The following is a 27,323-nucleotide window of genomic DNA, read 5'->3' on the forward strand; positions in this document are numbered from 1 at the left end:
CTCTGTTGCAGCTACTTAAATCTGCTGTTATGGTAAGAAAGCAGCATAGACCATATGTTGCTGTGCTTTAGTAATATGGACTTTGAAATGTGAATTTGTGAATTTTATATAATATTCATGGATCATGAAACATTATTCTCCCCCCCTCCAACCACTTGAAAATGCAGAAACTGTTCTTAGGTCTTGGATGTATACAGACATGCCATAAGCCAGGTTTGGCTGATGGACTAGAGTTGATCCGTGGCTGTCATTTGCTGTTCCCTGGTTAAGGGCAGGGGTCTGCAGTCAGATTTCCTGGATGTGAATTGTAGCTCTATCACTGTTCACTAGCCATGTGACTTTGGGTGAAGTGCATTGTTTGTTTTTGCTGTAGTTTCAGCTATAAAATAGGGCTAATGCTAGTATCTGTCTCCTACTGTTTTTGTGAACATTGGACAAGGAGAATGCCTGGCCTTTGGAAAGTGGTCATTAAATATTTGCTTTTATGTTTATGGGGAAAGTAGCACTTGTGCTGGGCCTTAAAAGATAGGAAGAATTTTGACTCATGGAGAAGAATTCTGGGTGGAAGAAACAGGGGGCAAGGTCATGTGAGTCAGGAAAGCAAAGGGCATGTTTTGAGGTGAGTGAGGTATTCCACTTGTCTGAAGAGCTAGTCAGGAAGCTTACTTAGAAACAGCTGACGGACTGAGTGATGCCAGAAAGGATATTGGGTAGCTCACAGAGTGGTCATGATGGCGGAGAAACCAGGTTTGAATGCTATCAGTCTGGATCCATACTTGTCACTCCAGTGAGGAATCACGAGCAAAATGCTGCTGCCTCCAGAGGGTGGGGACTGTACTTGTGCTGTGGGACAGCTCTGGCCCTGCACACTTTTTGGGGCCCAGGACTCCAGTCTTCCTGCAGTTGTTCTTGCTACCAGAGAGAATTCCCTGTGTCCACTTTCCAGTTCAGTCGAGATAACACATCTGACTGGTTACGGCCTGTGTCAGGTACCATGAGGTAGCTGCAAAGCAGGCCTGTAAAAGATCCATTTGGATTTTTAGCTTCTATATTGGATGGTAGGGAATTGCCTAGACATAAGAAGGGGATGAGATGGTAGGCAGTCAAAAAGAATGACACATGCCGTTTCTAACTCGAACATGATGGCTATGAAGAGGAGTGGTACTAGATGAGGCTAGGAAGAGTTCTAACTTTATCCTGTAGGCAGTGGGGAACTCTGAGCCACTGATGATTTTTAACCAAGAGAGTGACGAGTAAATAAATGAAATACAGAGAGAAAGGAGATGGGAAGTTGAGAGAAGGTAACTGGTATTTGAGGACTGAAGTATGGTAATGTCAGTGGGAGTGGAAAAGGTCAGATGGGAGAGATCTGGAGGTGACAGGATGAAGTTCATAGTGCCTGACTGTGTAGGACTATGGATAAATTTCAGGCCAATCAGAAGGTAATATAGTGTGGTTGTTTAAAGCATGATCTTTGAGGGGCGCCTGGGTGGCTCAGTGGGTTAAAGCCTCTGCCTCCAGCTCAGGTCATGATCCCAGGGTCCTGGGATTGAACCCGCATTGGGCTCTCCGCTCAGCAGGAAGCCTGCTTCCTCTTCTCTCTCTGCCTGCTTCTCTGTCTACTTGTGATCTCTGTCTGTTAAAAAACAACAACAACAAAAAACAAGCAAACAAAAAAAACCCCAAACAAAAAACACGATCTTTGAAATCAGATTGCCTGGTTTAAATCCCAATTCTACCACTTTTTTTTTTTTTAAAGATTTTATTTATTTATTTGTCAGAGACAGAGGGAGAGAAAGCGAGCGAGCACAGGCAGACAAAGAGGCAGGCAGAGGCAGAGGGAGAAGCAGGCTCCCTGCCGAGCAAGGAGCCCGATGTGGGACTCGATCCCAGGACCCTGGGATCATGACCTGAGCTGAAGGCAGCTGCTTAACCAACTGAGCCACCCAGGCGTCCCCCAATTCTACCACTTTTTAACTATGTGACCTTGAAGAGATTACTTAAGCTCTTTGGGTTTCCCCATCTGTAAAATGGGGAAAACTATTCCATTTATTGGACTCTTGTGAGGACTAAAATATTTGATGATGTGAAGCATTTAGCATAGTGTCTAGCCCCATGATAAGTACTCACTAAATGTGTGCACATGTGTGTGTATATGAATGAATGACTGGATGATGAATAAGTTGGGGATATGGTGTCTGATGATGGGTTGGGTATATTGGTGTTTTAGGTGGAACATATTTGTGGAGCTGTCCTGTATTCAACTGGAAGTGGACTTCTAGGGCTTGTGAGAGGCCCAGACTTTAGACAGAGATTGGGGAGCCATGGAAGTAGATTATATCAGGGAAGAAGAAACTGTTGTGGGAGAAGTGAGGGCTCAGTACAGAACTTTGGGACTGTTTCTGTAGCAGGAAGAGGAAGTAGATTTGATACAGGAAGCTGAATTGAATAGTCTATGAGGTGGGAGGAGAACTGGGAGAGTGTTGAGTCATGGATGCCAAAGAAAGAAAAAGTTCTAAGAAGCAGGAAAGTAGTTACTGGCATTAGATGTTAATAGAAAAATTAAGAGGGTGATGAGTAAGAAGTTGCCTTTGGATTTACTAATTAGGTGGTCACTGGTAATCAGGTAGAACACAGTTTTACTGTAGTGGTGGGAACAGTTTCTTAGGGCTAGTAACAATAATGATGTAATATTGCACGTATGGTAAAGGAGATATAGGGAATAAAATGTGCTGTAGAGTCTTGCACACCAAAATTGTCTAGCTTAATACAGAGACATATAGAAGGGGATGGAATATTGATAGGTGTTGAAAAAGGTGTACTGATGGCATTTTAAAAACCTAGCTGTTGCTTGAAAGAATTATGCTAATAAAACTTCCAGTATTACCTTTTAAGACATTTTATAGTTACTCTGTATTCTAAATTTGTTTGTGTTTTCTTTGGCACTGGAGGTGGTGTGGGTCTCTTACTTTATCTTTGCGGGCTGATAGTAACGTCTTTGCTCCTTTTCCTTTCTTTTCTTTTGTCTTTTCTTCTTTTCTTATTTTTACCAGATGCTATCTAGTATTTATTTATATAAAATATTTTTTATTTGTTTAAATTAGATTTATATATTATTTTATTCATTTAGGGAAAAAACCACGCTGTTAGAATGTTTAGATTTTTTTCCCCCTCTGGTCCTCTTTCTAAATTAATCTCAGTTGAAAAGGGAATAACCTCTCTTTGACTTGTTTAGAATAGGCAGGCAGCATACCTTGTCAGTGATACTATTTGGACTTACTCTGTTTTGACATCCTTAACTCTCTCAGCATTTCTGCCCAGATGTAGAATTTCTCTGTGGCCTGGAGTACTTGTGTGGGGAAAGAAGGAATCATTGGGAGAGATTTATGTGGACTTGCTTTGTCTGGTTGCTGAACCAGCCTCCTGAAGTTTAAAATACAGCTTTGTATTTATTAAGCTCTTAGCACATCTCTTGTCCTTGGACCAAGCACTCTAAACTCAAGGTCACACTATTTTGTGGAAAATACTGAATCATAATATTTCTTACGGTGGCCATTGTCTGGGGATGTCTGGGTGGCTAGGTTAGTTAAAACGTCTGCCTTCTGCTGGGGTCATGATCCCAGGGTGGTGGGATCGAGTTCCACATCAGGCTTCTTGCTCAGTGGGGAGTCTGGTTCTCCTTCTGCCTATCACTCCCCTGTTTGTGCATGCTCGCTCTCTCTCTCTCTCTCTCTGACAGATAAATAAGTAAAAAAGGTGGCTATTGTCTGTTATGTTTTGCTTCCTTCCTAAATACTTTAGTACATTTTTTAAAAACATGATTTGAACTAGTTTTTAGACTAGTTAATAAATTTATTAATTTTAATTAATAAAAATGATTAGATTTTATTACATTAATAAAATCTAATGTAAAGACAGGCATATTTTAAAAACAAAATTTGGAATATAATGTCTTAATTTGTCACAAGTATATGTATGAATTTAATTTGTAATCTTACCAACAGTTTTTAGGCTTTATACATTTAAGGTAATTTTTATGTTTTTAGTTATTCATCCATCTATCATAATGATTATTTGTATTTTGTTTAAGTCTAGAATTTTTTTTTAAAAGATGTTATTTATTTATAACAGACAGAGATCACAAGTAGGCAGAGAGGCAGGCAGAGAGAGAGGGAAGCAGGCTCCCTACTGATCAGAGAGCCCGACGCAGGGCTCGATCCCAGGACCCTGAGACCATGACCTGAGCCGAAGGCAGAGGCACCAACCCACTGACACACCCAGGTGCCTCAAGTGTAGAATGTTTTTAATTAAGATTTTATTCTCTAGCTTCGATTAATGCTATAAAAGATATAAATAACAGTGGTAGTTATATGAATGACATAAGTTGTATAAATGTTTGCTTTTGACTCTGTTTCCCAATACCTAGAAAGTAGTGTTAAAATAGTCAAAAATATTAAATATATATATTTATATATATATTAAAATATATATATATAAAATAGTCAAATATTAACTATTTAAGTGAGTTAATCATGTAGAAGTCAAGATACAGTATGTTCCTGTTTAAGATGGTTCTGTAACTTTTGTCAAATGATATTCTTGGAAATGTGTGTCGGTAGTTTTTTCATTAGTATTCATTTTCCACAGAGCCAAGAACAAAACAGGATGTGTCTGTTATGGGCTTATTTGGAAGAATTGTCTTGATGTAATTAAATATCAAACCTAAAATAGTTTTTAGAGACCCTTAGTGAAATAAAACCTGAATTGTTGTTAAGCCAATGGAGGCCGTTTTTAATGATGACAGGGAAAGACCTTTTAACAAAATAATTTTTGGAGCCAAAGGCCTCAAAAATCACATGCAGCCTGAAAGTTTATTCTTTGTTATTTTTGGTGAAACTTGCTTGGAAGGAGGAAGTAAGCTGCTTCCTGAAACTGAATGAGCTCTTAGAATTGATGCAGGCCACTTGAGACTAACACGGTGGCACGTGATTTATTATTTAGTACAATTGAGTAGTTGAGAATGGTAATGTTTGTCTCCCTGGCCCAATATAATGAATTAAGAGGTCCTTCAATTATTTTCTAATGATAAGTGTATGATTGTGTTGGAAGTCAGCAGGAAATGAATCTAGATAATTTGTCTGGGACAGTCCAGGCAGATGCTCATGCTGATGACAAACGCAGAAGGCTTTGGGAATGCGCCTTCAGAAAGGTTCAGGAGGAACCTGGGAGGCTGCCTCTAGAGCTGAGTTTGCTACTAATAGGCACTCTGAGTTACTAACATTATAAAAGACCATTCCATATACAAGAGGAACTGAAGCTTGGAGTGGGAGAGACTTGGGTGTATTCACAGTGATATGTGAGAAAAAGCTGAGACTGTTTCCTGACTGTAGTATGAATGGTCATTCGGATGCACCATTTTTTGGTCATGCGTGTACACGTGACCATATGCATGTACGTACCTTCTGTTGGCTTTACTACTAAAACTTGTGATCAGACAGCCTGGGCCCTTCTTTGTGCTGCTAAGTTAGTGGGACTGAACTTCTGTGCATGTTAATTTAATGTCTCTAAGATATTTTACTTTGGGCATTTATTTATCTTAATGTCCTTTTTGACTTTTTCACTCGTGTCTCTTTAATCTTTTGTCTATAGTCTTTCTTCCTTTTCTTTTCTGCCCCATGCTCTCCTCCTCTCTTCTTTCTCTGTCTTGTTGACCATTTTTTTCTCTCTCCTCCACTGACTATCCCTGTCACTACTTCTTCTTTTTTAAAAAAGATTGTATTTTTAAGAAATCTCTACACCCAATGTGGGGCTTGAACTAAAAACCCCAAGATCAAGGGTTGTATGCTCCACCAACTGTGCCAGCCGGGTACAAATGAACTTTTTTTTTTTTTTTCTTTTCTTTTAAAGTAAGCTTTACTCAATGTGGGTCTTGAACTCACGACCTGAAATCAGGAGTCACATGCTCTATGGACTGAGATAGCCAGCCCTCCTCTCCTATCCCTATACTTCTATTTAAAAGCCAAGGGAGTAATAACATCTGATAAGCTTAACAGTACATGATCTGTTTCCAACAAGAGAAAGGAAGGATCTAACTGTGTTTTTTCTCCAACAAGTAAACATTGTTGATTGCCTACCATATGCTAGATTTAGAAGAGAAGATCATTTCCACACCAGAGGACTTATTTACAGTATTCTATCAAATTAAATCCATAGAACTCTTGATATTTTTGACTCTGTGATATTTTGTGGATTATACATCTCTTTGCAAGCACATTTTTCCTATTGTTGACCTTCTTTTTCTGCTAAAATACATTATTTCACAGACATCATTACAACCAAATTAGCGCAAGTGCAAAGGAAAGAAAGAAAAATTAACTCACAATCTTATCTGTAACAAATTAGACTTACTGTTTCTATGTTTTCCTCTAGTATTTATCAAAATATTTGTGTACTCTTTATGCAGTAGAAACTATAAGTAAATTTAATTTTGCATTCTTCTTTATTTTATTTCATAAATGCTTTCTAAAATGTAATTTTATTTTGTTTTATTTTTTAAAAAATATTTTATTTATTTATTTGTCAGAGAGAGAGCACAAGCAGGCAGAGTGGCAGGCAGAGGCAGAGGGAGAAGCAGGCTCGTCTCTGAACAAGGAGCCTGATGCGGGACTTGATCCCAGGACCCTGGGATCATGACCTGAGCCGAAGGCAGCCGCTTAACTGACTGAGCCACCCAGGTGTCCCCTAAAATGTAATTTTAAATGTTTGAATAATACACCACTCACTCAATGCAAATGGAAGTAATGTTGATGGGGTACGTACTGTGTCAGACACTATACAAAATAATTAGTAATTGTCTCATTTTATCTCCATAGTAGTTCTTTATGACAAGTGTTACTATGCCCATTTCATAGATGAAAAAATTGAGGCTTAGCTTAGTTTATTTCAGTTTAATAAACGTTAATTGAGCTCTTCCACATTCTAGGTATGATGCTGATTTCTAGAGATTCAAAGATGGGTGGGACATGGTCCCTTGTATAAGGAATTCAGAAAATAATGAGGAATTCAGAAAATAATGAGGAAAATGAGTAAAGAGATGATTTCAGTATAGTATGCTAAGTTCAGTGACATAGAAGACCACCTGACCTGGATTAGGGTTGGTCAGAGCAGTTTTGCTAGAACAGTGCTTCTCCAACATCAGTGTGCATGAGGAAGTACCTGGGGTTCTTGTTATAATGCAGATTTTGATTTTTGCATCTTTGGTAGGGTTCAAGATTCTTCACTTCTATCAGGCTTCTAAGTGGTGCTGTTCCACATACCTCACTTTAGGTAGGAATATCCTACGTGATACAGATTTTGAACAAATACCAGTTAGCTGGATATAGAAATGAGGAGAGGTATTCAAAACAGAGAGGACAGCATGGGGAAAGGCGTAGAAGCATAAAAAAGTGTGTTAAGTTGGTAAACTCTTTCTATGGCAGGTGTTGGCAATCTATGGCTCATTGCCAAATCTAGCCCATATACTATTTTTGTATAGCCCATGTGCTAAGAATAGTTTTTACATTTTTAAAGTGTAAAAAAAAAAACACCAACGAAAACAAAGAGTAAATTATAATAGAGATGCACAAAGCCTAAAATGTTTTCTACCTAACCCTTTACAGAATAAGCTTGAGACTTCTGATCTGTGTATGGTGAAGTGTAAAGTCTGAGTGGGCATGGGGGAAGACATGTTGGAGACAGATAGTAAGCCGGGGTGGGCCTGGGAGGGTCGTGCTCACCAAGGGATGCAGAAGAGCTTGGCCTTCATCTTTGAGGTGACACAGAGCCAAGACAGGATTTAAAGAGGGAGGTGACAGGCTCAGCTTGTGTTTTAGAAGACTATCTCTAACAGTATAGATGCAAGGGAGCAATGCTGGAGTCAAGGATACCAACTGGGATGCTGAACCAAGGCAGATGGAGTAGGAAGGGATGGATTTGAGAACTGCTGGGACAACGTTTTTCATTCTCTTTTGACTGTAATCCGTAGGAAGATAAGTATTTTATTTCATGACCCAGCATAGACACACCACAAAGCCAAACTTATCACAAAACATTTATCTTTATTATAGGTGAACTCAAATATTTTCATTCCATTAAGGAAAATGGTGGTTATTACCTAATAAGTCGATTTTATATTGGGTTATAATGTACAGTTTGAAAAACACTGATCTAGGGAAGTAAAAGCAGTAGGTTATTATCACTGATTTTTGGTATAAAGGAGTGGGGAACAAGGATTGGCATGGACGAATGATGGTGTTCCCAGCTGAAATCAGTAATAGAAGGGGAAGCCATTTGGAAGGTAGAAGCGATTCATTCATTTATTTTTGGACCTGTTGAATTCAAGAGCACTGTAGGAAACCTAGACTTTCTGGAAGATAAGATACCAATTTTTCATTCAGTGAGTATTACTGCCTCACTCTTTTATTCATCTGCTGCTACTTCAATAACAATATTTTCTACTGTATTTCTACACAAAGGTATGCGTTTCAGGATTTCATAAGCTTTTCCAGCATGGGCTAAAAGTTCAGCCATTGTTGTCGACATTGTCAACATTATAATGGGAGGAAGCATTATAACTTTCAAATAATTGGTTATGTGGGAAATGTGTAAATTGAGGACTAACTTGTACATTCTACTTTGAAATACTTATTTAATTTAGTACTTGCATATTAGTTCAGTAAAATCAGTATTCTGGTCTATTGAAATACTCATCCAACAGAGAGTAATGAAATCACATCAGTTAGTTTGTGTATGGTACTGTATGTATGCAGTTTGCGTACTGATACACTGTACTTTTAGAGGGTTATCAGTTTTTGAAACCTTTACTTGTTCTATAAGGTTAGTATAAGACCAGTGTATCCATACCTTTCCCCATGATAGTATCATGATTATTTAAAGATATGCTTTTGTAACTGGAAAAAAACATTTCCTAAGTTGACCGTATCAGTGTAAGTAACATAGATATATATCTAAGTTTTAAAAAGTTTTTTTTTAACTAGGAATTAATACTTTTATATTTTTCTTTGTACAGATTGAATACCTGCTTAAGAAACTTACAGAAGCTATGGGAGGAGGTTGGCAGCAAGAACAATTTGAACATTATAAAATCAACTTTGATGACAGTAAAGATGGCCTTTCTGTGTGGGAACTGATTGAGCTTATTGGAAATGGACAGTTCAGCAAAGGCATGGACCGGCAGACAGTGTCCATGGCGATTAATGAAGTCTTTAATGAGCTTATATTAGATGTGTTGAAACAGGTAAGAGTCCTGTCTCCTTACCTTTAGAATGTATGTTTGAAATAAGGTATTTTCATTGAGGGACGCCTAGGTGGCTCAGTTGGTTGGACGACTGCCTTCGGCTCAGGTCATGATCCCAGAGTCCTGGGATCGAGTCCCGCATCGGGCTCCCAGCTCCGCGGGGAGTCTGCTTCTCTCTCTGACCTTCTCCTCGCTCATGTTCTCTCTCACTGTCTCTCTCTCAAGTAAATAAATAAAATCTTTAAAAAAAAAAAAGATATTTTCATTGAGTACAAGTCATTTATACTTTTACACTGATTAGAACAGGAATAAAGTTTCTTATTTTCCTAGTCTTATATAAGGCTTTAATTAAAAAAAATTACTGATACAATTTTAAATTACACTTAAGCATTGGGAAATTATTATTTTGAAAGGACTGGTTAAGTGAACACATTTCTTACTATTTTTGAAGTACTTTAATGTTATGTGTACAGCCATATTTGTTGATCTGAAAGATCCTTATGGCATATTGTTCAGAAAAAAAGCAGGTTGTTGAACAGGAAGTATCTTACAACCCCTTGGATGGTCACCAAAATGTTAAAAGTGATCTGGATTGTGGGATTTCTGTAAATTTTATTTTCTTCTTTATTCCTTCCTTGTTATTGAACTTACTACTTCATATGAGTCTATACATGAACGTATGTATATGATTTTATATATATATATATATTTTTAAAGATTTTATTTATTTATTTGTTAGAGATCACAAGTAGGCAGAGAGGCAGGCAGAGAGGTGGGGGAGCAGGATCCCTGCTGAACAGAGAGCCCGCTGCGGGGCTCGATCCCAGGACCCTGAGATCATGACCTGAGCTGAAGGCAGAGGGTTAACCCAATGAGCCCCCAGGTGCCCCTGATTGTGTATTTTTTTTTTTAAGATTTTATTTATTTATTTGACAGAGAGAGATCACAAGCAGGCAGAGAGGCAGGCAGAGAGAGAGGAGGAAGCAGGCTCCCCGCTGAGCAGAGAGCCCGATGCGGGGCTCGATCCCAGGACCCTGGGATCATGACCTGAGCCGAAGGCAGAGGCTTAACCCACTGAGCCACCCAGGCGCCTCCCTGATTGTGTATTTTATAAAATCGGAAAAATACCCTTATTTTGGGGAGAAATACCTTTATATAGCAAAATTGCATTTATTTTATAGATTATGACCTACATAGCATCTGATACACATATGGGAAGCTTAATGTTTTTTTTTTTTTTATTTTTTTTTAAAGATTTTATTTATTTATTTGAGAGAGAGAGACAGTGAGAGAGAGCATGAGCGAGGAGAAGGTCAGAGAGCGAAGCAGACTCCCCATGGAGCTGGGAGCCCGATGTGGGACTCGATCCCGGGACTCCAGGATCACGCCCTGAGCCGAAGGCAGTCGTCCAACCAACTGCGCCACCCAGGCGTCCCGGGAAGCTTAATGTTTGATAGAATTTATATAATTATATATATTTTTAGTGGCTCTTTCAGATTTCTTAATTATTATACTGAATAATAACTCCAAGTTGGGATTTCCTTACCTTGGTCTTTTATTTATTCAGCAGGTGATATTGTTGTCTTTCCTCTTTTTCCCTAATTGATTCCCATCAATAAACATTAATTGAGGTTTCATTTGTCTAGGTTTTTAGTGCTAAAAAGAAGTGTGAGACATGGTCTCTGTCCAAAGAGTTCTAGGCCCACCAGGATGGCAGGATAATCAGACTACAGGTGAATTTCAGTATGAGGTAGCTTTTACTTAAATGTCCAAGGATTAAGAAACTGAACAAGTATATGATTAGAACTTGGCATAATAATCAAATGATACAGCAAGGTAATAAATATTTAATGATAACATATAGTCTGCTATAGGCCATCAGCCCTTGTACATTTAATACTTAAATGTTAGCTATTTTTGGGGCTCTTGAGTGGCTCAGTCAGTTAAGTGTTTTGCTCTTGGTTTTGGCTCAGGTCATGATCTTGAGGTGGTGAGATTGAGCCGTACACTAGGCTCTGTGCTCCGTGGCAGTCTGCTTGGGATTCTCTCTCCCTCTGCCTGCCCCCTTGAGCACATGAGCACTTAAATAAATAAATAAATAAATCTTTAAAAAAAGAAAAAAGGTCAGCTATTCTCAAACAACCCCAAAGGGCTTGACCTGTAATAATGTGTCATTTTGTTTAAGTAAAAATATGAATTATGCACCTTCGTGACTGCTGTCTGGGAAGGAAGTATAGGCCTAGACGAAGTGTGAGTGTAGAAGCTACATTTTGAAGCCAGAATCCTAACTGCTTATTCCTTTTCTGTTCATCTGGAGCAGAGTTCTTCCAGAGTAGTGAGAGAGAGAGGTCAGTAGAAGGCTAGGTTAGTGCCTTTGATTGAAAGATATATTTGGCCAAGTTTACCCTTTTCATTAATTGAGATTTTAATTTACTGAGAATCACTATAAAAAAGTTTATATATAATTTTTTATTATCCAGGGGCACCTGGATGGCTTAGTTAGTTAAGCATCCAACTCTTGATTTTGGCACGGATCATGATCTCAGGGTCATGAGATTGAGCCCCATGTCAGGCTCCATAGTGGGTGTGGAGCCTGCTTAAGATTATCTCTCCCTGTCTTTAAAAAAAAAAAAGAATTAAAAAAATGACAATGCTTTTAGCACTGGGAGTTCTAAGGCTATAGGTATATAGCACTGGGAGATGGGGTGTGGGGCAGATTGTTGTCTCTGCATGTCCAGAATTCTGTGTAAACTTCCATATGCATGTATTTGACTGGATTTAGTGCCCTCAGCCTTCATAGATTCTTAGTGGGTTCAGATCCACAAAGGTCAAGAACCACTGATATTGGCTCCAATAGATAAAAGGCCAGGCATTTATACCAGATTTAATCCTTCGTAGGGTTACATGATGAAAAAAGGCCATAAACGGAAAAACTGGACTGAACGCTGGTTTGTACTAAAACCCAACATAATTTCTTACTATGTGAGTGAGGATCTGAAAGATAAGAAAGGAGACATTCTCTTGGATGAAAACTGCTGTGTGGAGGTAAGAGTCTCTTGTTACCTCTTTCTGATGCTGCCCCCTGCTGCTGAAGTCTTTTATCTTGCTTCTAGATTATAGAACCTTAAAATAATCTTAAAATTAATACTTAGAAAATAGTATAGGCAGCTGCAGATTTTCTGAACCAAAACCAATATAAACTGACAAAAATTTTTTGTGATGTGAATTTATTTTTTGTCTCATGAATAAAGTATAGGGATTACGTCAGATTTATTTGAACATTTAAAGAAACATTTATTGAATAAAATGGAGTTATAAAAAAGAAAACGCAAAAATATTCAGTAAGACAGTGTTTGAAATCATGAATATATGAGGAAATATGGGCCATATTGAGTACAGTAAATAAAATTAAAGAAAATACAAGCACTATCTTTGAATATTTTAGGTGACTTTCAGTCAGGATACCTTATTCACTGCTGTTAATTCTGTAAAGAAGTGAAGCCTTCAAGAAACATAAATTTTGAGTTTTTAATTTATATCTGAACTATCATCACATCTGTATTTGATGAAGAACATTTAAATTACCTAAAATCTTGCTCATAAATGACAGTGTATTTTGATGGATGAAATAGTGTAGCTATATTAATACCCCAGGGTGTCCACGAAGGGGTCTTCTTAGATTCGGCTAAACATGGAGACTCACAAGATTTACCATAGGCCATACCAGTCTGCTTACGGATATAGGACAGGAGCTACAGCTTGCTCTTAATAACAGCCCAAGTGCAAAGAGAGTGGATCTGCATCAGACAGACGTGGGAATCACCCTGGCTTAGTAGTCTAGTAATGCACTGGGTCAGTACCTGTTGTAACAATGTGGATATACCTTCCAGGGTTCCTGTAAGGGGTGTGCTCACATGCAAGAGTTTCTGTGCTCAGGAGAGCCAAAGCATGGTGTCCCCATCAGGTGTTGGGTGGTTCTTGCAGTCCAGATGAAGTATCCTAATCAGGGGTCATTGTTACCATAGGTAATGTTGCCTAGAGAGTAGCATTTTGTAAATCAGAAATATGCTCTTGATGTTGAATTTCAGCTGGATTTGTATAAATAATTGATATTAAATTTAAATGCTTAAAAATAAAATTAAAAAAAACTGATTTTGCTTTCTGTGTTAGTCCTTGCCTGACAAAGATGGGAAGAAATGTCTTTTTCTCATAAAATGTTTTGATAAGACCTTTGAAATCAGTGCCTCAGATAAGAAGAAGAAACAGGAGTGGATTCAGGGTAAGACAGTTTTTATTATTTGTCATGATATAATTTGAGAGCTCTGACTTTGTATTTTAATCTCATTAAAGATGCTAAAGGCATTGTTCTCTCATTGTTTTCTTTTCTGCCTGCAGCATAGTAGCTGAAAGAAAAACAAATTGAGAAGAGTTCCCAAAGTTTTCATCAGTTTCATTTGCACAATAAGCTTATGGGAAAAATTATAGACTGGGTATTTTAGGTTTTATTAACTTTTATTGTTTAAAGAGAATGGAACTTCTACTTTTAAGGACTAGAAGGATTTTGAAGTGACCATCTTGAATTTTTAATAAACAGAAAACAAAAGAAGAATAATGCAATCACTTTTGAATATTTCCAGTAATTTTTAAGATCTGTTATTTAAAAAAAAAAATCTGTTATTTTCATAAGAAATCACTAGTTTTAAATAATTATTTTAACAACACAAACTTTTGATTTAATAACTTATAAAGTATTCTAAAATTAGTAAAGATTGAAACACTACATATGAGATTTTCTTTTTTAGTCATGAAAGGAGCTGCTGAATATGATATTCTTGGACACAAGTACAATTATACTGAAAATTTTGGTCATTTTGATGTGACTTAAGATTTTGAGGCAAGTGCACCTAGGTTTAAATCCTCTTTCCTAGGTCACTGGAATTATGAATTTTGTAGCTGTTTTTCCTTTTCCATAGAATGGGGATAATAATAGTACCTACATCTTGGGGCAGCTGGGTGACTCAGTTGGTTAAGCGTCTGTCTTTGGCTCAGGTCATGATCTCAGGGTCCTGGGATTGAGCCCCACATCAGGCTCCTTGCTCAGTGGGGAGCCTGCTTCCCCCTCTCCTCCCTGCTCATGCTCTCACTACCTCTCTCTTTCTCAAATGAATAAATCTTTCTTTTTTTAACTGACAGAAGTTTTCTTTGTTGTTTCAAGTGAAGTTATGCATAATTCTTTAAAATTTTTATTTTTAAATTTCTTTTCAATGTTCCAGAAGTCATTGTTTATGCACCACACCCAGTGCTCCATGCAATACGTGCCCTCCACAATACCCACCACCAGGCCCACCCAACCCCTCCCCCCCTCCCCTCCCAATCCCTCAGTTCCTCAGAGTCCCCAGTCTCTCGTGGTTCATCTGAATCAATAAAATCTTTAAAAAAAATAGTACCTACCTCTTAAGGTTTTTGTGAGGGTTAACAGATAATGAAGATACCCTTGCACATTTAAAAAATGGCACATCATTGCAGAAATGTGGTAGATTGTAGATAACCTAAATGTCCATTAATTGCAAAATGGTTGAATAAATGATAGAAGAAACAGTTCTGTACAGTATGTATAATGTTTTATTTATTTGTTTTACTTATTTTAAAAGATTTTATTAGAGAGAGAGAGAAAGAGTGTGTGTGTGTGTGTGTGTGTGTGTGTGAATGAGAGAGAGCATGAGCAGGGGGAGGGGGAGAGGGAGAAAGAGAGAAGAAAATTCCCCGCTGAATGGGGAGTCTGATGTCAATCCCGGACGTTGGGCTCATGACTCCAGCTGACGGCAGACACTCAACCGACTGAGCTACCCAAGTGCCCAGTATAATGCTTTATACAGAAAGCTATCTAAGATAAATTAAGTGAAAATAACCAAGGCTCAGAAGAGTGTATTATGTCAAAAGAAGATGGAGGATGCATATGCATATTTATTTGTATATGCTTAAAATATCTCTAGAAAAGATGCACAAGAAACTGTTAACATTAGTTGGTAATGGAGAGGGGAAGCCAGAACTTGGGATAGGAGCAGGAGGGAGATTTTTCCTATATGTCTTTCCATGCTTTTGAATTTGAGCAATGTGAAAGTAATAGCTGTTCAAAAAATTAATTAAAATAACCAGGAAAATACATAAAAATGAGATGATGCATGTAAAGATACACATACAGCAAGTATTCAATAAATGCTAGCTACTCTTACCATCTCAGGAAGGGAGTGTATAAGGATATGGTTTCATAAGGCATAGATAAGGCAGACTAAACCCAGCATGTAGCAAATCAAGTATCAGGAAGTTTGAATCTCAGCTCTTACTACTTCTTGTTCTTATTTGGCCTTTTGGGAAATACAGAGAAGGGAATTGAAAGTGTTGTAAGTTCTTCAAATGTGTGCACTATTCCCGTATCAAGTATCTGTTTAAGAATAAATACGCAGTTATGGAATTTTGGAATTAGAAGGGACTCTGGAGATCACATCTTTCATTTCAGAGATGAGGAGACCGATGCTGCAGGTTATGACCTACGAAAGGGCGGACCAGCACTCAGTGGCAGAGGCAGAATGTCCACTGGGCCTCTGGATTTCTTCCCACTATGCCATCCGCATTTTAGGCTTATGAAGAATAAACAGTCATTCCCTTTTTCTGTCCTACACCTTTTATAGCCATTCATTCTACTATCCATCTGTTGAAGTTGGGCAGTCCCCCACCACATAAAGAAGCCCGCCAGCGTCGGAAAGAACTGCGGAAGAAGCTGCTGGCTGAGCAGGAGGAGCTGGAGCGACAGATGAAGGAGCTCCAGGCTGCCAACGAAAACAAGCAGCAGGAGCTGGAGACCGTGAGGAAGGTGGGTGTGGATGCCGGGCTCGGGGGGCTCTCTCTTCCTGTAGGGGCCACAGCTACCTTCCTGACAAGCTTTGGGTCTACCAAGACCAGGTGCGTGCAGCTTTAGACAGCTTCTTTGGTAAATTATTTTCTCAGGAAGTGTATCTAGATTGCTGAGTGAGACATCCTGGTTTTCCCAGCCTTGAAAATATGAGGGCCTCAGGTCAGCAAGCCATTTCATTGACCAGACAAGAACATTTATAAGAATAGTGAGCACAGTTGAATTTTGTCAGAGAAAGATGAGAAATTTTATTTCCTCGATGTCAAGGTCACTTTTGGTGACCTGGGCGTGGTGTGTTGCTTTTTTAGTCCCCCCTACCTTAGCTTTACTTATGAATACTCTTAGTATAGAACTGTGCGTCTCACTTACCGTTTGGAATCAAAGATACAGTCTGGGTCAATTTCTCCTTTCACCTCTGGGCTAGGAGATCAAGTACTATTGATTGTATAGGATAATTGACATTCATTGGAAAACCTTGTTGCTCAGCTGTATCATGGTTCTGGAGGTGACGGTCCTCATTGTATGGACACTCTCCTTATTTCTGCCTTGAATCAGTGAGCACCTGCTGTCTACAAGATCAAAGACCCTTTTGTGTCTCCTACCTCTTTTGTAGCACCTTTGCTGTGGAGTATGGGAGATACTCACAGTATAAGCCCCCACATTCCTGGTGGAGTTCTCCCTTTCTAGTCCATGGAGATGCCACACTTTGTGTTGACATCCTCTGAGTAGATTCACAAAGAATTTTCTAGTACTTTTGTAACCTTAGGAATTAATGTGGGTGTATGAAGCTAGAAAGTTGCTCCTATCCATCATACCTTTCTTTTTAAATTTTTTAAAAAATTTTATTTATTTATTTGACAGACAGAAATCACAAGTAGGTGGAGAAGCAGGCAGAGAGAGAGTGGGGGAGGGGGGAGGCAGGCTCCCCGCTGAGCAGAGAGCCGGATGTGGGGCTTGATCCCAGGACCCTGAGATCATGACCTGAGCTAAAGGCAGAGGCTTAACCCACTGAGCCACCCAGGCGCCCCTCTTTTTAAATTTTTAATTTAAATCCAATTTAGTTAACATATAGTATATTATTAATGATTCATCAGTTGCATACAACACTTAGTGCTCATTATATCATGTGCCCTCCTTAATGCCCATCACAGTTACCCCATCCCCACTCACCTCCCTTCCAATAACCCTCTTTGTTTCCTGTAGTTAAGAGTCTCTTATGATTTGCTCTTTGTTTTCATCTATTTTATTTTTCCTTCTCTTCCTCTATGTTCATCTGTTTTGTTTCTTAAATTCCCTGTACGAGTGAAATCATATGGTATTTGTCCTTCTCTGACTTATTTTGCGTAGCATAATACCTTCTGGTTCCATCCATGTTGTTGCAAATGGCAAGATTTCATTCTTTTTGATTGTCGAGTATATATACGCCACATCTTTATCCATTCATCTGTTGATGGACATCTGGGCTCTTTCCATATTTTAGCTATTGTGGACATTGCTGCTGTAAACTTTGGGGTGCAGAATCACTATGTTTGCATCCTTTGCTGGGTCATAGGGTAGCCCTACTTTTAACTTTTTGAGGACTCTTCATACTATTTTCTAGAGAGCTTTCCTACTTTTTTTCTTTCTTTCTTTTTTTAAGATTTTATTTATTTATTTGAGAGAGAGATAGCACGAGCAGGATGAAGGGCAGAGGGAGAAGCGGACTCCCTGCTGAGCAGGGAACCCAATGTGGGGCTCTGTCCCAGGACTTCAGGATCATAACCCAAGCCGAAGGCAGGCTCTTAACAGCTGAGCCACCCAGGTGCCCCGACATACCTACTTTCTAAAAGCAGCTTCTTAGGTCTTGTTGCTCTTCCTCCTGAATCACTCTTGCATCTTGCCTTTCTGCTGTAATATGTTTTCTTTAAAAACTCCCGTAAGTTTTTAAAACATCCCGCTAGGATGAGCATCTGTAGTATGTGATCACTGCTTCCTTCATCCACTGTACATATGGCAGTAGTGGATGTTAGAAGAGTGGGGTGGAAATCTGGGCTTGTTGTCCTTCTTTCATAATTTTTTAAAAATTATGCAATAGGTCCTACAGAAGAGAGTACGAAAGAGTGTGTACGAAAACATCACAAAGTGAATACCCCTGAAACTATTACCCAAGTTAGGATAGAGTATTGCCAAAATTTGAAAGTTCTGGTGTCCTTTTTTCTTTCGTTTTAATTTTTTGGCAGTTTACAAACAGTAAGATTCATGGTTTATATATAGTTGTGTGAGTTTTTACATGTGTCTGGATTCTTGTAACCAGCACAGGCAGAATGCAGAACAATTCTACTGCCCCACAGAATTTCCTCACACTGCCCGCTGTACTCAGATTGTCCACTAATTCCTAACCCCCGCAACTACTGATCTTTTCTCTGTTCCTGTATTTTTGCCTTTTCCAAATTGTGATATAAATGGAACTGCACAGTATGTAAGTTTTCAAGACTGTGTTCTTTGACTTGGCATCATGCATTTGAGATTCACCCATCTGGCATCTTTTTGAATCTTTAGACTCTTTTAAACTCTGCCTCCCATGAGGATGTAGGTGCCCTGCTCTGCTTTATGTGAATGTATGCCCAGAGCTGGCAAGGCCTAGGCCAAACTAGACAGCTCTCCTCCTACCTCGATTTACAGAATTATTTAAGAAACTGATTTGGGATTTGTTAAGTGTTGAGAAGTTATTATAGATCCCTTAATAATCTTTAGTTTTCCTTTTCTCATACAGAAATAAAATTCATCAAGTTTTCATTGAAACATATTTATGGAAAAAACTGCTTAGATGAATATTTTAATCACCTGGAATTCAGTAATGTTTGTGGGTTTTGTAAGACTTGATTGGCCTCACTTAATTTGGAAGAAAGAACAAGAAATCATGTAGTTTTTATAAATTAATACATTTCTTTAAGGGGGTTGCCCACTTTTTTTGTTTGTTTGTTTTTGAAAAAATACTTTATTTTTGTAGGGCACTTTTAGGTTCACAATAAAATTTGAAAGGAAGATACAGAGATTTCCCATGTACCTCCGGTGTCAACACACGCACAGCCTCTCCCATTCCAGAGTGGTACACTGGTTAAAATTGATGAATCTGCACTGATACTCATAGCACCCAAAGTCCGTAGTTTCTCATGTTCATGCTGGTGTTCTGCATTCTGTGGGTTTGGACAAATGTATAATGCCATGTATTTACCATTACAATATCATTCAGGCTTCTTTTCACTTCCCTAAAAATCCTCTGTGCTCTCCTTATTCATCCCGCTCCTCTGCCAAATAACTTTTATTTCTACTTGGTTTCTTTAGAAAATATATAATCTTTTGTATAGATAATATAATCATATGGTTCAAAAATTTAAATTATACAAAAAATAAATCCCACTTGATCATGGTATATGATCCTTTGAATGTATTGTTGAATTTGGTTTGCTAATATTTTATTGAGGATTTTTGCATCTGTGTTCATCAGGGATAGTAACCCCTGATTTTCTTTTCTTGTATCTGCTTTTGATATAAGGGTAACACTGGCCTCCTAAAATGAGTTTGGAGGGAAAGTTTGAGAAGAATAGACATTACTTCTTCTTTGGATGTGTGGTAGAATTCACTAGTGAAACAGTCTGGTCCTGGGACAGCTTGTTTTTTTGAGAGGTTTCTGATCACTGATTGAATCTCCTTCTAGTAATCAAATTGGTTGTATGTTTTTAGGAATCTGTAAATTTCTTCTGGGTTGTCTGATTTGTTAGTGTATAATTATTCCTAATCTCTTATGATCCTTTGTAGTTTGTGGTATCCTCTTTTTTCCTTGGTGAGTCTAACTAAAGACTTGTCAATTTGTTTATCTTTTTTTTTTTTTAAAGATTTTATTTATTTATTTGACAGAGAGATCACAAGCAGGCAGAGAGGCAGGCAGAGAGAGAGAGGAGGAAGCAGGCTCCCCGCTGAGCAGAGAGCCCGATGCGGGACTCGATCCCAGGACCCTGAGATCATGACCTGAGCCGAAGGCAGCGGCTTAACCCACTGAGCCACCCAGGCGCCCTTGTTTATCTTTTTTAAGAACAAGCTTAGTTTCACTGATCTCTTATCTTTTTGGTCTCTTTTATTTATTTCTGCTCTAGTCCTTGTTACTTTCCTTCTATTAACTTTGGGCTTCATTTTTTTCTTTTTCTGGTTCCTTGAAGTGTAAAGTTAGGTCTTTTGAGACTTTGCTTTTAAGATTTATTCATTTATTAGTGAGAGAGAACGTGCAAGAGCGAGCAGCAGGGAGGGATAGAGGGAGCGGGGAGAGAGAATCCCAAGCAGACTGTGCCGATTGGAGCCCAATGTGGGGCTTTATCCCATGACCTTGATAATATGACCTGAGCCGAAACTGACTGAGCCACCCATGTGCCACCATTTTTCTTTCCTAATGCACCTCCACTCTAATATTTATTGCTTTTCTGGGGGTGGGTTTTTGATTGGGTAGAAACTGGAAGAAGCAGCATCTCGTGCCGCAGAAGAAGAAAAGAAACGTCTTCAGACTCAAGTGGAACTACAGGCCAGGTTCAGCACAGAGCTGGAGCGAGAGAAGCTTGTGAGTGCCACACAGCTGGGAACCTGGGACCTGCTGCCTTCGTTCACAGAGCCAGTTTGGGTGAAGGGGGAGGGACCAAGGCCTGGGAGGCTGGAGGGAGGCCAGCTTGTCAGCTGGGCTATGCTTCTGACCTGCGGGGGGCTTAAGGGGAAGTTCTGTGTTTCTTCATTCAGTATGGGCTTATTGAGCACCTATGTGCCAGGCACCAGGCCAAGGATATAAAGGTAAAAGATGTAAGCCTTGCTTTTAGTACCCCAGAATAGAAATTCATGGAATGGGGTGATAAGTACTGTGGTTAGGGTGACTGTATGTCTTGGTTTGCTGGGCTAGTCCTTGCCATCCTGATATAATTATTAACAGCATTCTTTTTCCTTCTCAAAGAGTCCTGGCTTGGAAAATAAGTAGCTATGGAAAAAGTAAGCACGGGTTCCATGACATTCCTCTTCTGTCATGAGCAAAGTGGGAGGTTCTGAAATCATGAGAACATATGAATTCTGGTCTGCTTCCCCTAGCAGCTCTGATTCATCCCCCAAGACACCCGAGAGCCAGGCTGCTGGAGGTGGTTAGCTAGTTCATTGGAACACAGGTCTTACGTGGAGTTGTAATGTATGGGAGAGTACTGAGCCCAGTGCCCATCAAATAGATGCTGGTGACATTTATTAAGTTTTTGTTGCTTGGAGTTGAGATAGATATATTCGTGTTAGGAGAGAAAAGTTCATAGGCAAGCAGCTGTTTGGGGAAGGAGCGCTGTACTCACAGCCAGAAGAGCTGGGTTCTTTCTTCTCTGCTCCTGCTTTTGAGCATAAGTTTTCTCTTTACATTGGAGGTGTTGTCATGTGATCTCTCATGACTCTTAGGACGAGGAAGTGAGCAGTGAGAATATTTTATAAACCACGAACACATATGCTGATGTGTGTGCTGTTACATTCAGATATCCTTATCTTCCAATTTTTGAGATTCAAAACTGTTTAATACAGAAAGGAGAACCCATATACTTGTTAGGGTGCTAACTTGGGTGCTTGAGTCCCCCCCAAGGCTGGATGTGCCCCAGGGAGGAAGAAGAGGGGCCTGGAGGCAGCCAGGTAAGAGGAGTCGCTGGCTGCTGGTCAGTCGTCCCTTTCCCCTTTAACCCTCCCTCTGGCTGTTCTAACTGGGCAGAGGTTCATTCCTTTTAGAGAAGACTGTGGGTAAAGAGGTTGTGGTTGTATAATAGAAAGGAATTTAAAGAGAAATTATTCAGGGAAACAATTTTTCTTGACTTGAATCTTAAAGTGTGGAGTGGAAGAGATGGAATGTTCCCTGGGCAGAAAGACAGCATGAGGGCTGTAGCCTGTGGCCCCGACTGTGCATGCCGTCTCAGTGTTGGTATTGGCTGCGGTGTTCTCCTTGCTCCATCTTCAGTCTGGGAGTGGGGGACGGGGCCCTGCCCACCCTGCTGGGCTGCGGCAAGGGCTGGCCATCAGGAACAGCCCCATGCGAGCATCGGGAGATGTTCCCTGGGGATAAAGTCAGCCTGAGTGTAACATGACCCTTTTATCCCATCAGATCAGACAGCAGATGGAAGAACAAGTTGCCCAGAAGTCCTCTGAACTGGAACAGTATTTGCAGAGAGTCCGGGAGCTGGAAGACATGTACCTAAAGCTGCAGGAGGCCCTGGAGGATGAGAGACAGGCCCGGCAAGACGAGGAGACCGTGCGGAAACTTCAGGCCAGGTGCCAGATCTGTTTGTCTCCTGTGTCTTTATGTGTTTCGCTGGGCGAATGTCGTTTCTAGGAATGACTAACGTTCTGGTGAAGAGGGAGGAGTGTCTGCCAGACGGGAGAGACCTTGGAGGCCTGGCTGGCTGGCCAACTTGTTTACTCTTGGTCTAGGGCCCTGGAAGACCCTGGCTTCTAGGGCCCTAGACAGGCTTTCCATCTGTGTAGAGCAGGCAGGTGGCCAGGAGTGAACACAGGCATGAACCAAGGCTGAGCAGCCCAGCCACAGCACAGCCAGGCTGGGGGGAGAGCACACTGAGTATGTCACTGACGTCAGCACTGGCACCATGTGTTGGTCCCCATGCCTTCTGCTGTCACTCAACACGGGATGCTCCAGCAAGATAAAGTCTCCACTGTCTCTGCTCTTTTGTGTCGGTTGCTTCAGAGTCCAAGTTCCAGAGTCTCGTTTCTTCCTAATGCATCTGCTAAGGCAGGCCCAGCTCGGGCTTCCACTGTGCCCTGGCTGCCAAAGGGCAGGAGGGCAGGGGTCTGGCCTTGGCTTCCGTAGTGGGAGATGGGCCCTGCTTCCCATCAAGATGCCCATTGTGCAGATTCCTTGGACACGTAAAGGGGATTCAGACCGGGCCACCTGAACACCTGCAAACGGGCATCCGCTTCTATACTCTTACCACTAGGATGAAGAAATAGGCCTTTCCTGTTCTATGTTGTTTCACCAGCGCCTAGAAAAGCACACAGAAGGTGCATCATACATGCACACGTTGAGTGGGTGGACGAACACTGGTCACAGCACATTTGCAGTGTTGTGTTCAGCTGTGGGTCTTACACTCCGGAAGACATCTAAGGAGGAGTGGCCGGTCCTGTGTAGAACTAGGAGCAGTGGATAGGAGAGCTGTTCCTAGTCCAGGAAGAACTTTCCACGGCTGCCCATAAATAAACTTGCTGGATTCGTGAAGCAGTGGGCAGGCCATCCCTCAGACAGTTTGAGCGGAGTCGGATAAGCACCCTGCAGGGTGTCGCAGAGGAAATTCTCACAGCAGGTGGGGGTGGGGGGGGGCGGGGGCGGCTGGGGGTGGCGACATGAGGCCGTCTGGTCCGTCACTTTACTCCTCCTTTCGCTGGCTTTGGAAGAATGTGCTGATGTTCGGGCCACTGGAGGTGTGTTGGTCCTGGGCCGGCATCTAACCACACCGCCTGTACTTGGTACGGGTTTGGGCTGTACCTCAGTTTATTTAAAAGCCTCTGTAGCTCGATATTTTAGATAGGCAGCCTGTGATTCAAAGATAACCTTTTGGAGTCACACAAACCTTGGTGAAAAATCCACTACTAGCTGTGTAATGTACTTACAAACACCCTGACTTTTTATTGCTTCATCTGGAGGGATGACAGTACCTTGCAGAACTGATGGTTAGCAGTCGAGAAGTCAAGGGAGTGACATACATGGAGTGATTGTTCAGCCAAGTGGGAGCTGATTTAGTCTGCCTTCTGTTGGCTCCTTCTTCCCTCACTTCATGAGTTTGTTAGCGTTGTCCTTGGTCGTAGGTCTGTAGGAGATGAGAAATGTTTTGCTGTTACAGCAGTCCAGGCACATTTCACAACTTGGCCCTCCCACCTGCCGGGTGAATGACGTGGTACAGGTCACTTAGCTTTTGTGCCTCCCTTTCTTCATCATTGAACTATGAATGCTGAGAGCACTTAAGTTTATTGTGGGGATTCATTAGGAAAATACACTTAGTTCTTGGCCCAGTTTGTGGCACAGTAAACCTCTCATAAATGTTCATTTGTTTTCAAACCAGAGTGCAACAGAGAGGAGCAGGACAGGCGGCAAGGGTCGCCTTACCTGCTTTAGGAATGTGGGCCTCTGTGGCTCGTTTCTTCCTGGTGAAAGAAGGGGGGGTTGGCTGAGATGGCCTCGGGGACTTTGGCATCTGCCGGGGTGTGGGCGCCCGGGCAGGTTAGATCCTGAGCGCTCTGTGTCACAGGTTGCTCGAGGAAGAGTCTTCCAAGAGGGCTGAACTGGAAAAGTGGCACTTGGAGCAGCAGCAGGCCATTCAGACGACTGAGGCAGAGAAGCAGGAGCTGGAGAATCAGCGCGTCATGAAAGAGCGGGCCCTGCAGGAAGCCATGGAGCAGCTGGCGCAGCTGGAGCTCGAGCGGAAGCAGGCGCTGGAGCAGTACGAGGTGATGCCTGGATTTCAGGTTTCCAAAACAAACGTTTAAGCACCCGAAACTAATCTAGCCCTCTGGCTTAACTAACTGGACTTAAAGTAAAAACTTAAACATTTAGAAAGAACAACAGTTGCTTAGCTGTAAGAAGCTGTAGTGAGAATTTTGCCTAGCTGTGAGTAGTGGTAGTTTTTATAGGTGGTGAGGGGGATCAGGTCAAGTCCAGCCAAAAGGCACACAGTAATTTGAACAGGGGAGGTCTAATATAAGCAGTTATTAGCCACAATGAGGGGATTGCCTGCTAGGCAGTGAAGACTCTAAGGAGGCAGCAATGGCAGGTACAGGAAGCAGCCCATGCCTCTGCGCCTGAAGCAGGGCACCCAGAGAGGGGACCCAGCTGGAAGAGGGTCCCCCTTTGATTCTGGCCCCTTATGCCCATGACTGTGATCCCGACCTCCTTGGAGAGAGCATGGCCTTGGCCCCCTGGATGGCAAAAGAGCTATGACTGGGAGGCTCTCCTCTGGTCACTGGGGTGAGCCCCTGGGGTGCCCCCTGCCATAGTAGCTGCTGAGAAGAGCGGCAGGTTCTCAGCAACTGAGAAGGGTCCAGTGGAACCTGGAAGCAGAGGCCCTTCCTCCAGTGTCCCTTCGGTGCCCTTTACTGACCAACCTTAATGGTGCCCACTGGTAAGGAGAGTTACCTGCTGTCACATGCAGGACAGGAGAGGTGGCATTTGGAGCCGAGGAGTGGCGAGCCGTGATGCTCACACAGGGGTCTTACCCGTTCATGTGTAGCAGTGTGAGTAGGTCCCCTAGCTGACCTCAGGCAGGTTATTCAAGCTCTCTGCATCTGGTTTCCAGATGCAATAAGAGTTGCTCCTCTTGAGAGTGGCTGGGAGGATTTCCTGGAATAACCCGCCATCATAGAGTAAGCACCCAGTCATTTTTTATTTGGCTCTTGAGCTCCCGTTGTGTTTGCATCATCCAAAATCTCCTTGTGTTCCAGGGAGTTAAGAAGAAGCTGGAGATGGCAACTAGTAAGACCAAGAGCTGGAAAGACAAAGTGGCTCAGCATGAAGGATTAATTCGATTGATAGAGCCAGGTAACACACTCCTTGGAGTAATCAGATATTCTCCCAATTTTTTCCTCTCTTTTATTTGTGTGTTTGAATTGTGCTAAAAGTCTTAATTAGTCCAAATACATAGAAACCAAACTGTTTGGGGTCAATTGCTCTTGAGTAACTTGCCCTGTAATAGAGAAGAAGGCCCAGGAATTCCCTTTGCATTCGTCTTCTGGTGGTTTTGGGGGGTATGGCATTGACGGATATTCCTCAGAGGAGAAATAAAGGAGAAAGTGACTGTTTTATCTGTGGGGAAATGGTTATGTTAACTGAAGGGTATGGTACTTCCTGTATTTAATGTGTGTTTGTCCCTTAGGTCCCAAAAACCCTCACCTGATCACTAACTGGGGCCCTGCGGCTTTCACCCAGGCAGAACTGGAAGAGAGAGAGAAGAGCTGGAAGGGGAAGAGGAGCACGGAGTGAGGGGGGGCGAGGGGCAGGGCCCGTCGGGGGCGCAGCCCCATGGAGCTGGAAAGCTCGATGCTAAAGACACAGGAACTGGCTTTGCCGCTTCTGATCTTCCTTCTGTGCCTCCTATCAGGTCAATATACTAAGGAAGCCATCTGATTTCTCTGCCTGAAAATCAGGGCTCACCTGAAAAGAAAAAAAATTCGACACTATCAAGCTCTTTATCTACTCTTTCCTTGAAAACTTCAGCTTCTGAAAATTCCCTTTAGCTCCCTCAGGTGCTCGTGGGACGTGAGCCGCGCACACACCGTGCGGGGGGCGCCGTCAGCCGCCCTGGGGGACGCGGTCAGGCCGTGGCCCGCTCTCCCTCTGTGGTAGCAGTTCCCTGTCTCCGAGCACAGCCTTCTAAACCAGCCCGCTGATCTGCTGCGGGTGCCAGTGGCCAGGAGGCTTGCGACCGCTGCTCTGGCCGTCCTGGCAGCATGTGACCCTTGTCCCCACTCGCGGTCCCCGAGGCAGTTGTGTGGGGCTTTCTACCCAATGCGTTGCTGCTGATCCACGTCCTGGCCCCGGTGGCCCCAACTCAAGGGAGAAAGTGCTTTGGCTGATAGATCCTGAGGAATGAAAGACAGCACAGAGATGAACTAAGCCCCATTGGAGTGGTGATTTGATACTAACTGAATTCTTTCTAATATTTAAAATGGTCTGGAGGGTCAACCTGCTGCCAGACCCCCTTGCTTTTTCTTTTGTAGTTACTGTACAGAAAATTTCAGGAGTGTGTGAATGCTTGTTATAATCAGGCCTTTTCCTTAATAAATAGGGATATGATCATTTATAGGAATTACACATGAAGAAAGTTTTAAAAATGTATTTTTATGATGTCCTATGTTGAGAGAGAACAAATATTTATCATTTGCAAACATTCTTACCTAAATATTGTACAATGTAATATGCTGAACTTTCTTAATTTTTTGCTAATTTTCTAAGATATATTAAAAATGTTTTGTATGTTTGGGTTTTTTTGTGGGTTTTTTTGGTGTTTTTTTGTGTGTGGTTTTTTTTTAGTAAAGGGGACTTAGAAAATTAAAAACACAAGAACAGCATGCATTTTAAACTGCCTG

The 27,323-nt window shown here is 41.4% G+C and overlaps 1 protein-coding gene across 2 annotated transcripts in view; it reads left to right on the forward strand.

Annotated features, from left to right (window-relative positions):
- SWAP70 (switching B cell complex subunit SWAP70) overlaps positions 1 to 27,219 on the forward strand; it is a 68,181-nt gene extending 40,962 nt beyond the window's left edge. For both annotated transcript variants that reach the window (XM_044258808.1, XM_044258809.1), the window contains exons 4-12: positions 9,068 to 9,295; positions 12,194 to 12,340; positions 13,466 to 13,574; positions 15,985 to 16,166; positions 20,686 to 20,793; positions 22,339 to 22,505; positions 24,491 to 24,689; positions 25,680 to 25,776; positions 26,111 to 27,219. In XM_044258808.1, coding sequence (XP_044114743.1) covers positions 9,068 to 9,295; positions 12,194 to 12,340; positions 13,466 to 13,574; positions 15,985 to 16,166; positions 20,686 to 20,793; positions 22,339 to 22,505; positions 24,491 to 24,689; positions 25,680 to 25,776; positions 26,111 to 26,217 — 1,344 coding nt within the window. In that variant the 3' untranslated portion in view covers positions 26,218 to 27,219. The remainder of the gene's footprint in view (positions 1 to 9,067; positions 9,296 to 12,193; positions 12,341 to 13,465; positions 13,575 to 15,984; positions 16,167 to 20,685; positions 20,794 to 22,338; positions 22,506 to 24,490; positions 24,690 to 25,679; positions 25,777 to 26,110) is intronic.
- Positions 27,220 to 27,323: the final 104 nt, after the last annotated feature.

This window comes from Neovison vison, chromosome 7, assembly GCF_020171115.1.
Source record: "Neovison vison isolate M4711 chromosome 7, ASM_NN_V1, whole genome shotgun sequence".
Lineage (NCBI taxonomy): Eukaryota > Metazoa > Chordata > Mammalia > Carnivora > Mustelidae > Neogale > Neogale vison.